The 15,640-nt window shown below is 38.7% G+C and overlaps 1 protein-coding gene across 1 annotated transcript in view; it reads left to right on the top strand.

Annotated features, from left to right (window-relative positions):
* The window catches only part of ipo11 (importin 11), a 167,551-nt gene that overhangs the window by 114,154 nt on the left and 37,757 nt on the right, over positions 1–15,640 (top strand). Inside the window, exons 24-27 of the mRNA XM_065247266.1 lie at positions 1,908–1,988; positions 11,125–11,220; positions 11,502–11,615; positions 13,030–13,151. Of these exons, the coding sequence (XP_065103338.1) occupies positions 1,908–1,988; positions 11,125–11,220; positions 11,502–11,615; positions 13,030–13,151 (413 nt within the window). The remainder of the gene's footprint in view (positions 1–1,907; positions 1,989–11,124; positions 11,221–11,501; positions 11,616–13,029; positions 13,152–15,640) is intronic.

The following is a 15,640-nucleotide window of genomic DNA, read 5'->3' as shown; positions in this document are numbered from 1 at the left end:
TAAAAAGATTATTTCTTAACGAATTAAATTAAGATAATACATTCTGAATTAAGATGGGTATTTGGCAATAACGAAATTAAGAGAAAGGCTCCGTGGGATTTGCGTCGGCACTTCTCTCCATTACTGCCAACATTAGTCTATATCCTTTGTCTAAATTATGTATTTAAGACTCAATTAATATTTAGTTATACATTGAAAAACCTTTACTCACCAAGATTAGACTACATGTTTTTGATTAGGAAAATTATTAAATAAATGGCTTCAGCGCGGTCCTGCGCTACTGAACTTGACTGCTCATTTACCTCACAAAGCCGGAGCGGAAGCCCGAGCCCGCCCCGAGCCCGTGTAAAATGTTAGAAATAAAGCCCGAACCCGCCCGAGCCCGTCGGGTTCCGACGGGTCCCGTCGGGTTCGGGCAAAGATCTTCAGCTCTAGTGTAAAGCCTGCCATGCACAAATAAAATATGTAGGCAATACCACTAATCTAAGAAACCACGTTAACCGTTTTCACCCCGAGCTGCTAAAGAATGCAAGTGTTGATAATGCTTTAATTGACAGTAGTATTATGCACTTTTAGTTTTTCCTAATGTTTTAGTTTTAAATGCTGCTGTTGTTTGCTGTTTACAGAACAAGTTTGTCTTGTTTCCTATTAAGTAGTATACTTTAGTATACTTCTTGAAGAAAACAAAATACAAAGGAGTTCAAATACTGTATCTGACTTCTTACATTCATCAAAATAAATGTAGCAATGTGCAGTAATTAAAAAAAGGATGCAATGCATCGTGATGCATCATGATGCATCGTAACATCGAATTGAATCGAATCGTTAACTTAATAATCGGAATCGAATTGAATCGAGGAACCAGTGAAGATTCACACCTCTACTGCGTCATAGGTATTTCGGTTTGCAACGGTGAAAACAAAGATGGGCCAAGTTGAGGAGTGATTTACCTCAAACTGCAACAAAAGTCGCTGTTGTGTTTATTTACTTCCATCATTGCTGGTATTCTCAAATCATACACAACAAGTTGGTGTTTCTTCTTCGTTTGTGGGTTAACTTGCAAAGCTACTTCTTCATTGACGGTCACGCTGCTACTGTGGCTACACAGGTGGATACGGGCTCCCAGCGGTTGCCGCGTGTTTGCACTTCGACGCGGACGACAATGCAAAAGTATAAATGAAAACCGACACGGAACCTAGACCTACGCACAACTATAACGAGCCCTTAAGGTGGAGTCTGTGAGCGGTTATGGGGGTCTGCCCAAATGACTTTAATGTACAAAAAGTTATTGTGTGACAATATGTTTATTTTTTATTTATAAAACAGTTCCTTGATTCTGATTGTTCAATAGTTGGGCTTTGCGTTGTGCCTAATATAACAAATCATCCTCTCGTACCCTACTGCTTCCTTAAATATCTCTGTTTTACACATTTAGTATCGGGGGTCCCTGCTCCATGCCTCTCTCTCTATGGGGTCCTTGCCCCAAAAAACATTGACGACCCATAAGCTTGTGCATAGCACTCCGAGACAAATCCATAAATTAATATATATTAACACATATAGGGGTGGTTTCCCAGACAGGGCTTATCCTAGTCCCAGACTAAAATGCATATTTGAGCTGTCTTAATTTAGAAACATCTTGCATTGACATATCTTAACATATCAACACCATTGTTTTGCCTCAAGATGCACACCAGTATTGTTGTTTTTTGTTGTTGTTTTTACATCTATTGTTTCTATGTTTGTAAAATCTCCTAAAATGTCCTAATATAACCAAGGCCTAGTCCTGGATCAATGCAATCCCTACCCGAGAAAATTATAAATCGTAGACTCCATAGCAATGATAAACCTACTATATTTTACACTATTGTCCTCCCTCTCTTTATCTCTACCTCTGTAACTTCCAGAATTATGCCGAAGGCCTCTGCAGATCTTTCTGTGATTTGCTAAAAGACATCACCAACGAAGGACAAGTCCAGGTTCTGAAGGTAGGACTCAATCTCTCACAATCTTTCACAAATAACCTGCACAATCTTTCACCGCAAGACTCTTTTGTGCCTGTATTCTTGACATACTGTTGTAAAATGAAGTGCACTGGCTCAGCTGTAGAGTAATGACTAGAAAATCATTCCTCAGCTCTCTCTGGTTTCTTTGAATAGGCTGCAGTTAGTGCTGTTTTTTATTTGGAAAAAGCTCTCCTCACTTACGCTTTCTGTAACTTATGCACTCAAGTGCCTACATCCGACAGAAGAGGTTCACTTTTTGTTAACGTCCTTCACTGTTCAAGCGCTTCTCGTTTTCAGACAGTTTGAGTGAATTTCAACTTTCATGAAACGATTTAAGTGTTACGACCCCAATATTTTATTTCATTTTTTTTCAACCAATTTGATAAATTCGCTCCGCATTGGCAGGAATTAGGTTTAATAGCACAGATGCTTGTTTTAAAAGGGGTTGTGTGACTGAAAGATGACTGATGGGGACTTCGTTAGTCCTCTCTAGAGGTGGTGGGCACCGAATGCTGTAGTTTCTCTGCCAGTGCGCTGCCATTAGAGATAAAGCTTTTAGCCCAGGCTTCCAGCTGGTCCTTCGTAGGTTAGCAGATGCTCATCTGAGACCCAAAGCCAATTTGGAGGATAAAAAGCTCTGTGCCTGACAGAAAGTGCCGGAGTGCTAGCAAAGCAACATTATTAGAGTTTTTAGATATTTTTGACCCGGTCTGTGAAATACAGGCTCAAGTTTTATAATGTAATTATGAGATTTGGAACTTTAAAGTGATTTCACTTCAGTTTCAATCTTTGACATGAGCTTACTCTGTCAATATAACAGGAAATCACAAAAAAAGACTAGCTGGGTTTCTTTCTTTACTTCTTGTTTCTTTTCACGCCATTCCTGCATCTATCGCTATGTTTGTGGTTGAGAACTGGTTAATCCATACACAAGTTAATCCATACACAGGTTGGATTTGGAATCTCCAATTCACCTAACTTGCATGTTTTTGGCATGTGGGAGGAAACCGGACTACAAGTACCCAGAAAGGCCATCTGACCTAGCCCTACTGTGCCGCACGACCAGCTGGGTTTTAACGGGCAGACTAACATGCTTATATTAATGGCATACTCTAGTTACTCATTGGAGTATACTTTGAAATGTACACTACTTAATTAGAGGTGTGTGTGTGTGTGCGCGTGTGTGTGTGTGTGTGTGCGTGTGTGTGTGTGTGTGTGTGTGTGTGTGTGTGCGCGTGTGCGTGCGTGCGTGCGTGCGTGCGTGCGTGTGTTTGTGTGTGTGTGTGTGTGTGTGTGTGTGTGTGTGTGTGTGTGTGTGTGTGTGTGTGTGTGCGCACGCCTGCGCCTGCATTCAAGCGTGCGCATGTGCTTGGCCATTCTTCTATTGTGCCAACAGGCAACATTTTTTTGTGAGAGTAAAAGTAACTGAATTTATCAAAAATTATTTGTTATTTGTGTCATTGGTTGTAACCAATTAGCATCATATGTTGTAGTAACAGTTGTTGGGTTCCCATTTTCCTCTTCTCTAAAATAAAAAAAATTTTCATTTTACATAATAATAATAAGTGCAGATGACTTAAAAAAGCATACATTTTTAAATGTTTACCCAAATATTGTAATTGAGTTACCCCATATCATTCCAACCCTTCATTATTTTGTTTCATCAACAAATCACTGTACATCTGTTTGTAACTCAGTCGTATTAATCACAGTTTACCTCTGTTGTTTAGAAAACAGCAGCTTGAACATTCTGCGTTTTAAATCGTGTACAGACAATTATACTCCAAATCTTTTTTTTTATTGGTTTTAAATGACAAATAAACAGTATACTGTAATACATTGTCCATTTTTAACCCCTTACAAGATCTCTCCCTCCCACAGCTAATAATAATAATAACATCATAATAATATAAAAATAAATATTAAATGGTATAAAAAAATCCTAATAGCAAAAATTATGCATCATTGCCGGTTACAGGCGCACAATGTAAACTCTTAATGTAATTCTAAAAGGGATCCCAGGTTTTGTAAAAGGTTGTAAGTGAACCAGAGAGTGAAAATCTTAACTTTTCAAGTCCAATACACTGGAAGATGTCATGTATCCACCTGTCATGTGTTGGGGAGAGGTATGCCTCCACTTGAAAAGAATGGCCTGTCTTGCCAACATTGTAGTAAAAGCAATGATTTTACGATCTGGGGCAGCCAAATCAGGCATAGGGGAAACCCCAAATAGGGCTATAATTGGATTAGGGTCAATATTAGTTTTGATATATTTCAGACGCTTAAAAAAAAACTATTAGACCAAAAGGTCACCAGCTGGGGACAGGTCCAAAACATATGTAGATGGTCGGCCGGAGAGAGCTAACAACGGTTACAGGCATCACTCAGTATACAGACAATTATGTAAAAAAAAATTCATATATTCCTGTTATGGTTGATCAGTTAAGAGTTATTAAGTTTTCATCGCTTCGGGGTTTTACATTTTCAACACACTTTTAGACCTCTGCATGGATCACTTCCAAACACCCTTTTTTTTCTACACTGTTCAGAATGCATTAAAAGTTTGTGTAGCCAGTGAACCTGTGACAGTGGGATGACATTCTATTAACCTTGCAGAATTCTCCCTGTCTCTAAACCACAGGTATCATGTTTTATATGAAGTCCAAGGACAGACTGATTGTAACCCAATAATTAACTTGTTAATTTAAATCAGCAATATCTAGAGGCGCTGCTTTCACTTTATTGACATATTAAATTAACATTGGTAGAAAGCCGTCTTCTCTGTAAATATGTTTAGAAAGATGACGCTTGAGTCGGCTTAAGGACATTGAGAAACTGCGGGCTTTTTTCTCTATTGAGATGTACATAACTCAAAGCTATTTATGTTAATGTTCTTTTATGACAGAAATCACCTTTGTAAAGTGGAACTAATCTGGCGATACTTCTGTGAAGTGTACTCAAAAAGCAATCTTTGGTGTTTAGGATCAGTAATTTCACTTCAATGGCAATGAATAGCAATGCCGTTCATATTTTACATTTTTTTTAAATCCACTTCTTTGGTCAAGACATGATAAACTGTTGCAAAATCACTAAGAATGCAATTAGAAATAGAATACACTATATTCATTAACAGAATATACTATATAAAATACATTTTTTTGCAATGATCAAACACTTAAAATGACATGACAAAGATATGTAATATAGGAAGGTGTGTTTAACAATTTAACAATAAACTGTATTATCCAAAATGAGTCTGATATCAGTGCACAAAACAGTAAACTTGACTTATTATAAATAAACACAAACAGAACAAAATATATATAACTTGAATCATTGGCAGTTTTGATGAGAATGTTATATTGAAAAGGGAAACTTATGCAGTTATTGTTTATTAGCTTTACAGTAAGTTATGTACTTCACAAATTAGTAAGCAACTTACCATTAAGAACACAATGTTTTACTGCCATTAAAACAGTGCTTTACTGACAACATACTGATGTAGGCTAATGTTTAATGTACTGCACAACGTTTTTATAACATAAACCCACAGTGTTCGGCTCAGACTTTAGACTTTTATCAAACTAAAACGTCGCTCTCCGCCTCTTTTATTAAGTGAATGCGTTAAATTGCGCAAACTTATTTAATCAATTGCTCTGAAATGACAAGCACAAACAGCTGTAATCTCATATACTTTAATATTAGTGCACGACTGCACGTCAGTCTCACATCATTTCTCCCGCTTGTGTTTTTAACAACTCGCAAGTGAACAAGAGTCAGAAAAAAACACCAAGTGTAAACGGGAATGTGTCTCTCTCGTCAATTTATAATCCAATCGATGCGTCTTAATACCAGTGGCCAGTTGCATAAACCTTTAAGACTAGTCTTAAAAGTTAGTCATTTTTTTCTTCAAGACTGATCATAACTGTTTTAAGTATGTTACTTAGAAAGGTAGATTGGTCTAATTTTAATCCAAATAATAAAATGGATTAGCCCTAACTAATTGCTAGTTAGTCAGAATCATTCTAAAAGGTGCAAAAGAGGATGTTTGTTTTATACATTTTTGCAATATTACTTGAAACTGTCTTTACTAAATGATAAAAGACTATTTATTAGCTGCACTGAAAGTAATAATGTTAATATATGTCATCTGTGCACAAGATAGGGCCTTAAAAACATCAGCCAATTGCTCATGCGGTCATTGCATAAGCGATTGGCCCTCTGGCTTGTCAATCGCTGCCATTACGATCCTTGTGAGAGACGTGCGCGCTCCAGTAACTAAACACAGGCGACGCATGCACATAGCGCATTAAACTCCGTCTTAAGTTTCGGTTTGTTTTCATTGTCGATCGTGCTTTCCTCCTCGAATTTGCACCACGGTAGAGAAGAAACTCGAAGGAGGACGCAAAAGAAAGACTTTTTTAAGCCGCTGGGAATAGGAGAAAATTGTCAGAAGAACGTAATGTAACCAGAGTTGTTATTGGAGAAACATTTCAACGCTGTAGAGCAATGAAGGAACAGAGAGGTGTCAAGACAGACGCGCAGTTCGCAAAATTCTTCCCGACAGGTATCAGTGATTATTCTTTCTTTGTGGAATAATTATTGTTGTACTGTTATTCAGGTATATTGACGTTGTTCTTAGTTGTAAGGCAGTGACCAGTCTGCTACATGCTAGTTGAAATGGGAGTAGCGTCGACTGATCTAACGTTTTAACGTCTTATGTTTATTATCATATCATTTCACATAATGAATCCACTGACGCGACACAGCATATGCCGGTGGTAAACAAACACTCGTGTTCAAATATTTGTGCACGAGTTTTGGAAGGCGTTCCCTAGAAATGAGCTGTGAAGGAGGGAGGCTGTTCTTACGCATGCGCTCATTTAAAAAACTCAGTAACCGTTTTTGGATTCTCAGTTGGCGAAAAACTCTTTTGCGCCTTTAAGACGCTGTCTTAACATCATGCTATGTTTATGCAACCTGCCACAGGTGTAAAAATGTTGTAAAGACATCGCGTGACTGCCATCACCTGAACTGAGATCACTGACTGAAGTGAAGGGGCGTTGCCTTGTGTCACTACAGTGACCTGGATCACCATTAGCAAGCAATAGAGCACGCTCTGCTAGACAAACGAGTACTTACATAATTTAAAAGCATTTAATGTGTTCTGTAAGAAACATTCATATCGGCTGCATATCTGCGGCTTATACGCCAATACAGATATATCTGCGACATGCTCATATCGGCCGATAAAATCGGCAAAACGATAAATCGTTCGGGCTCTACTGGTAATTAATCCTTGTTTGTTTATCCGCTATTTTAATAAAAAATGTGACGTAAATCTTGATGTGTTTTTTGCATTTGCCCGTTTACAAAGGTGCAAATGTTCTAAGTCCAGTACAAGAAAATGTTTGCTGTTTTTTGTTGTGTTTACATTACATGCACTTATGCCCCGATTGCAAACAAAAATATCAAAAGATTTTGATTTACTTACGCCTGTGGTTGCGACTCCTAAAGGGGGTCTTTTAAAGTTGGGACCGCTCCATCAGTTGTAAACAAGTGGCAATTGTTTGTAAAGCAATCCCCTTCGAAATGCCGCAAGGGAACAAACATAAACCCATTCGCAATTACATTGCTGTCTGGGAAAAATTAACTGCATCCACTGTTGTCTTAAGAAACGGAAAGCTAAATAAGGTTTTCTTCTCCTTACATCCAAAAACACACTTCTTTTGTCGAACCATCGTAATAAAACAAAGTTGTCACGTGCTGTGCAGTGATATCTGTGACTTCTACTCGACGGAGCAATGCTAATGCACATTCTCACTTGACGTGCAGGGCAGGTGTGGTTTTTTGGGGGTAAAGTCCCATAAAAGGAATACGGGGTGAATCAGTTGTAACGGATACGCCGATTCGGAAAAAAACGTTCAGAAACTTGTAGAAAAAAGGATGTGTGAGTTTGGCACAGAAATACTCACAATGTCACAAGCTCAACTGCTTTTTGACACTTTGCTTATGTTTAGCATGAGGGTTATAACTCTTAAACTGTATTAATAAGTCAGAATGCATGATGTAGCATTAACCCCCCACAAATGTGATCCATGGTCATTACACATTCGTCTTCCGAGGAAAAATTGTTCTGCTGTTTAATGGATTCTGTCAACAAGCCTGTATTTCTGAATGGTCTGAGTCTGGGATTAAGTGGATTTAAGGCAATAGTATTTGATGAACATAGAGTATAATATGTGCCAAGACCACTCCGTCAATATAATTATATCATATTTGACGGAGGTGGCATTTAGCGACTTTTGGTCTGAGTTCCTTATGTACACATAGGTTCTTAGAGGATTTTGATGAGGTTATGGAAAATGTTTGGATTCCTATCCACTCCGGCCAGCCTATCCGTAGGGAAACATGTTGTCGTTTGTGATTGATTTGAAGAACAGACTATGCAGCTGGAGCAAGTACAAGCGTGTGCCCGCGGGGACGTCTTTGAATGTAACACACTTGACCACCAGTTTGTGTCATGCTGTCAATGCCCAGCTCTTCCACTGTTGCGCTTAATCAAAGTGGCATTTCCCAGATGGATTCTGCACATGCTCGGTGTAAATTGTAGGCGAGATGACTAAATAAAAGGAAACCTCAAAACAATAAAGTGTGTCCAAACATGTATTGAGGGCATAAGGTTTTGCTATTGTTTTCCTTTCCTGTTTCACACTTGAAAATCATTGTAGTGGCTTAATTCCCACAGTGGTTTGGGAAGGCTTTGCCAGCTTCAGCTTTAAACTCGATCGTGGCTGCATTCCAGACAGATCAGAAGCATTCGTTAGTACAGCTTGTTTCTAAATTGTCCTCTTGCAGTTACTTAAGTGAAGTTCTGCTCTTTGTGCCAGGCTGCTTAAAGGAAACATTGGAAGTTGTTGATCACTTTGAAGGATCTGATCATCCAGCGAAATGTCTACATAAGGGTGAAATTGGGGGGTAATGGCTTTGTGCTGCCGGGAGCTCTTCTTAAGCCAGTGGTGCTGTTGACAGACAGCTAAATTTCTCTAACTACAGTCTTCTCTGCGGTTATACAGTTCGAGATCATTGGAAGTTAGGTTTGCTTCCTCAAAGTCAAAAGTATGACTGGTGATTTATGAGATGTTTACGATATATTTGGTGATGTGAAATTTAGCAGCATTGTAAATATCACAGGAACTTTTTTATTTGTCCATTGAGTTTCCTGAAGACTGCCAAAAATGTTAGCAAAGCACTTGGTATTTTATGTTTGAAATGTGAAAGTATGGGAGGGCTACATTTTGATAGTCTACTCAAAACTTTTTTTTTATTGTTGATTTTATTTTTATTTTACTTGTTGATTGTGTTTTATCATTGTTTAAAATGTTAACAAAACCAAATTGATATAAAAATATGTAATAAATACATATTAAAAATAGAATGAGTTTTGGCAGGCTACTAACAGACTTTGTGTGAACATGTTGGAGACCACTGCACAATGGTAATAACACTTTAAAAAAAAGTAGTATTTGAAGCTAGAGTTTTACTGCAGTTTGCTATACTTTGCTTTTTCAATTTAATGGAAATAATGAGTATCGGGCCCCGTACACACTGCATATTAATTCGGTTGTCACTTCACCTTTGAATGCTTAAATGCGGGACTGAAAACCACTTTCTACAACCGAATAGGCTTTATGCCCAGCTGCACTACTTCCTGAACTTCAGCCAGCTCCTTGTTTCCTGTCTGCCATTATTGGACAAACTGATTAATCCAGGTGTGCCTGACCTCAGTAGTCACAAACAAACTGATTAATCCAGGTGTGCCTGACCTCAGTAGTAACAAACAAACTGATTAATCCAGGTGTGCCTGACCTCAGTAGTCACAAACAAACTGATTAATCCAGGTGTGCCTGACCTCAGTAGTCACAACAACAATAATCAGACACACCCGGATTAATTAGTTTGTCCAATAATGGCAGACAGGAAACAAGGAGCTGGCTGAAGTTCAGGAAGTAGTGCAGCTGGGCATAAAGCCTATTAACTCCCGCAATGGCAACCGCACTTACAGAAACTCTGCATAGTGTGTACATAACCGAACTGAACAACTAGTAGTTAATAAAGTGTTAAAACGTGCATCATGGACATGACATGTCTCTCTTTTGAAAAAAAAAATTTCCTAGAAGGGGAAAAGTTCTTCTGTATGGCGGTGCAGAAAATGACAGACACATGAGCGTCTGCTGACCAGTGTTGCCAGATAAAATCCAATAATAAACCGAAATAAATCCAAATGCTTTACCCCAAAGATCAAAATATTGGGACCGACACCTTCACACCTTAATAACACCAAAAACTTGATCGCTTCATGAGCCAAAAGCCATAAACGGTTAAGCGCCAAAACGGGATGTGAGTACAAAAAAGACGAGGACTTGGCAACACTGCAAGACAGCGCACTGTGAAGCAGCCTCATAAATGCGTACCATGCACAATGCCAAGAAGGAGGTTTACTGCGAAACATAACGCTGTTAAATTATTTTGCTCAAAGCTGTGAGTGATAAGCAGGAGACGGCAGAGCGTTACTATCGTTATCTCTGTGTCAATCATCACATTTTCAGGAGTAAGCCTTGTTCAGTACACAAATGAAACAAACATTTAGGGGATTCACTCCCGCATTTAAATGCGGTTGTCACTTCTGAAAGTTTGCAGTGTGTACGAGGCCATTGACAACCATGTTTTCTGTGGTTTTAAAGAAAAACGTAATGCAAGATTTAAATGCTTGGACACGGGGGCTTGGTTATGAATTTAGATGAAAAGTTAAACCCAAGCCTTTAAATGTGCTTTGCTTTCCAAATGCTATACGCACCACCAGCTTACTGCCTAGACTATCTCTCAGGCTTTTCACTTAGGTTTAGCTACAGTTTATCATATATACTATAAAATGCTTCCTCCGATCCTATATACCTGCTTTTCACTGTGTTGTATGATCCATTTGTAAGCGGTAAGCTGTTGTGTATCATCTTGAGCACTTTAAAGTATATAACTTTGAGTTTGTACTTGTGCCCCCTTCAAATTATTGTGGTATATGATATAACAATTTTCATATTTCTCTCCCCATCTGTTGCAGGTCATTGAAATTGCCATAAAAGTAAGTCCTGTACTGGGCTCCCATATGTTTCAACCTCTTCTGCCGGCTGTGATACGAGGAATTGTTGAAGGAGAAGTAAGTCTGAAACACTATGAGGTGGTTTCTCGGACAGGGCTTATACTAGGCCAGGACTAAAATGCATTTTTGAGGTGCCTTCATATATATAAGTGCCATTGTTTTATCTCAAGATACACACAAGTCTTGTTTTTTTAGTGTATGTTTGTAAAAACTACTTAAATGTCCTAAAGGCCTAGTCCTGGATCTAAAACTGCCACTATATGATCTTATACTGTACTCCATAGGCTTTTCACAGTAACCTAATTTCAGTAAAACTTTACTTTTATGTTTGACTGCAGAGGTACCCGGTGGTCATGTCTACATACCTGGGGGTGACGGGTCGCATTCTCCTGCAGAATTCAGGATTTTTCACTTCTCTTCTCACACAGATGGCTTCAGAGTTCAACCAGGAGGTGAGAATGACTGCCAGCCCATCGACATCTGTTTTTCAGATAAATTAATGATGTTGTTTGGTTTTTTGAATAAAAATATTGTTAGCTCGAGTTTTGGATTATGACTGTTTGAAATGCTTTCCACATATTTAGTTAGCAGTATAGACCTCCAAAAAGATCCCTGAAAGAATCGCAAACAAAAACACTATTCTTATACTTTTCATCCAGTGTACAGTATAGCTCTGCATGTGTTTGTGGTATCAGATGTGACTGTAATTTGGTCCCTGTGGATTCAGACATCTTGCTGAGCAGCCCACATGGAGTCTTTTCCTCTCATCCATGCGCTGCATCTCTCTCTAGCACCCGAATAATTGAACTCATTTGCACTATCGTGGTCTCAGCATATCCCAGTATTTTTCCTAATTTCCTCAGTCCCAGAAAAGTCTTCTCCTCTAAGTTTCCATTACTTGCAGTATCAGCCAAATAACTTCGAGAATGAGGTTTTAATGTATTAATCCTCGCAGGCAACTTGAAGCACCCAATTTTTTCTTTGATCTTATAAGGGGTGTATTAATCTTGTAATAATCGAATTGTTTCCAGTGTGTACTTCACCTAATGTATGGCTTGCGGTCAAAGGTATGGTTGACCCAAAATGAAACCATCTTTAAAAAGTTCTTTACAGGGTTCCCACGGGTCCTTGAAATACTTGAAAGTTTGTGAATATGGGGGGAAAAATTCAAGTCCCTGGGAAGGTTTTTAAAATATACATATATAGATACAGGTTGTTGAAAGTGCTTGAATCTATTTTATGCAAGAATAATCCATATTATTCCCTGTGTAGTGTAGGATAATATCATAAAAATTCTAGACTTTTTAAGCACACGTGCTAAACTGTTCGCTTTAAATGCTTATATCTTCTGTATGCGAATGTTTATTCATACCAAAATGCTTTTTTGCATAGTTGTGTTTGACACATGAAAACGTCTTGGGTTATGTATGTAACTCTTGTTTCCTGAGAAGGTGCTGCATCTCCCTTGCCATACTTCCTGCATCCCTTTAACGTCGTCTTTGGGAATATTTCAGATAGCTATATACTTTCTGGCTCCTGCATCACCCTGTCTTTGTTGTTAAGCCTCACCATTGGTTGAATTTCGCATTCAGGCGCACTTACCCTTGGAGGCGTCCCCAAACTGTCACCGCAGTGATGCCCAATATAAGTGCGAAAGTATTATTAGCATAATTAATTTGACTGTTGTCGCTTTTTGCTCAATAAAAAGCAGCTACTGCATTTAAATGATCAGAAAATTAAACAGGTTTGGAACAACTGAAAGCAATTTTTCATTTTTAAGTTTGCTTCATTTTTAAATGAGCTTTGACAACATGCAGTAAATATTAAATGAGTGCAGGATGTTTATCAAACTCTCACTTTTCTCAGGCGGACCAGCTCTTGGGAAACATGATTGAAATGTGGGTAGACCGCATGGACAACATCACCCAACCAGAGAGGAGAAAGCTTTCTGCTCTGGCTCTCCTGTCACTTTTACCATCTGAAAACAAGTTAGTCATCTTACAAACACTGCAGCGTCATCCTGACACATTTGCATGCACATTTCTTGCAGCTTGTTTACAGCAGTAGGTTGGAAAGCTGTACAAATTGTAATGTTTTCACAAACGACTTGACATTTCACAAGCAGAGTTGTGTTACATCACTCGTAAAATTGACACGACAGTAGAAACAGATGTTTGTGTTTTTGGTCTCAAGCATACAGATTTCAGCGACGGTCCCATTATTGTTTCACTTGTGAGATTATGGCAAAAAACTTTTGAGTTATAGCTATTATGTTTGGAGCTTTGATTGACATCTCATCATCTAACCAGCAGTCAGATTCATCATGAGGGAAAATTACTCATTTGTACCTGTAATATTACATGTCAATTAAATCCCGGATTTTACACTTTAATTTATTTTGCCCTTTTCCCATGCTTTCAGTTATTTTATGCACCATTTTTTATTTTAAACATGAGGCTAAAGTTTATAAGGTGGAATATCATGGATAATATTCCATCTGCTATGAAGCTTTGTTTCCACCCTACTTGAACAGTTACTCTAAGGGGCTGTTTATACCTGGTATTAAGATGCATTTGGGTCGATCTGATCACAAGTGGACAAGAGAGACACATTCACATTTACACCTGATATTTAAATCCGTCTCTTTTGTCCACTTTCGACCGCTTCTGTCCTTATTACTTTTTCATGGGTTGGTCTGAGTCCATCTGCTTTCATTTAAACGCAAAAGGGAGAAATGATTTGCACTAATATTAGGTCATAGTCCGCAACTTGTGTTGTTAGTAAACATTGAATGTGGTCATAAGTGGACGAGCTCAAAACTTTTTACACTAGGGGTGTAACGGTTCAAATTACTCACAGTTCGGTGCGTATCACAGTTCTATGGTCACGGTTTCGGTGCATGTATGTTTATGGGGACAAAAAGGCAAGTGTCATATTCAAAGAAAATAAAATAATTTATTGGGTTACAAACACCTAACACTTTGGCCACAACAGGCTTCTTTACAAAAATAGAAACCTAAGCAGTTTTTAACCTCTGCCAAAATCAACATTTTCACTTAAGAGTAATGGCATTATTATACTACATGTACCAACATGAACATAAAATAGCTTAGAACAGTGAGTTACTTTGTATATTCTATGCCGCTATCTTCAAGTTTTTTCGCAAGAAGATCAGTTTGTTAACATTTATACACAGAAGGCAGTGTGTGCTGTTTCTGTCTCACCTGCAATCGCGTGCTATCAACAACACCCTGGTGATGACGGAGCAAACGACTCGTCATACACTATAAAAATGGCTGGGTTATTTTTGACCCATAATGGGTAAATATTAGACAGAACACATGCTGGGTTAAAAATTACCCCATGCTGGGTCAAAAATGACCAAATGTTGGGTTGTTATGCAACCATGGGGTTAAAACAACCCAGCATTTAGTAAATTTTAACCCAGCAGTCTGTTCTTTCCAATATTTACCCATTATGGGTCAAAAATAACCCAGCCATTTTTAGAGTGTATTAGATGTATTGCCTTAAGCATACGGCACTCGCAAATCCACGTGTTCTTGAGCATCGCTGCTGAAGTAGACTTAAATGAAGCTGGCGGTGCCTCTTTTTTAGTTTGCATGCCGCGCTAAATGTTCTGCAATGCGCGCGCAAGCGCACCAACACATGAGGAGGAACTGTGAGGTTGGCAACAGATTCGCATACTATGAGTTAATTGGACAGATACTCTCACGTAAACACACGCATAGCTTATTCAGAACCATACATTAGCGGTTTTATACGTTGTTTTTTCACCAAACTATATTAGAAATGCGTGGTCAAATCAAAAACGGTGCACCGCAGTGCACCTGCGTGCTGAATTGTGGGACGATGACGGGACGATGAGATTCTTTACCGAGAACCGTTACACCCCTAGTTTACATCGTTGTCCACATGTGATTAGATTGACCAAAACGCATCTTATTATTGGATTGCTTTTGCTTGTGTAAACGCACATGTGGTTGAATGTGTTCGAACAGCCACACGCGACCGCCTTCTCTCTGCCCATGTATCTAATCTGAGGTACTTAACACAAGTTTTACGTCTTTTCTGACTTCTGGCATGAACAGCGCTATTTTTAGCCTTTCATTGATACAACTAAAGTGGCTGCTCTCTGTAGTTTCATTTTGAAAGTGTGTGAAAGTTTTGCGATCCTATTTCATCAATTGCGCTGAAAATTCAGAGAAAGCTCTAACATATACATGTACAAAACACTGTGCAGCATGTTTCTTGCTAAACAAGCAGCGGACCTCGACATAATATTAGTTCCGTCCATATAAACTCATACTTTCTCCCGCTCGCGTTTGAATGCAGCAGAGAGACTCGCCCACCGTCTCACAGACCACCCCCTCACAGTATTCAGGACAGAAGCGGTCGAAAGTGGACAAAAAAGACGGATATAAATACCAGGTGTAAACGTGATGTGTCTTTCTCGTCC

This window comes from Paramisgurnus dabryanus, chromosome 11 (genome assembly GCF_030506205.2).
Source record: "Paramisgurnus dabryanus chromosome 11, PD_genome_1.1, whole genome shotgun sequence".
In the NCBI taxonomy this organism is placed as follows: domain Eukaryota; kingdom Metazoa; phylum Chordata; class Actinopteri; order Cypriniformes; family Cobitidae; genus Paramisgurnus; species Paramisgurnus dabryanus.
Note: the sequence above shows the minus strand (reverse complement) of the source record. Positions and strands in the feature narration are given on the sequence as shown.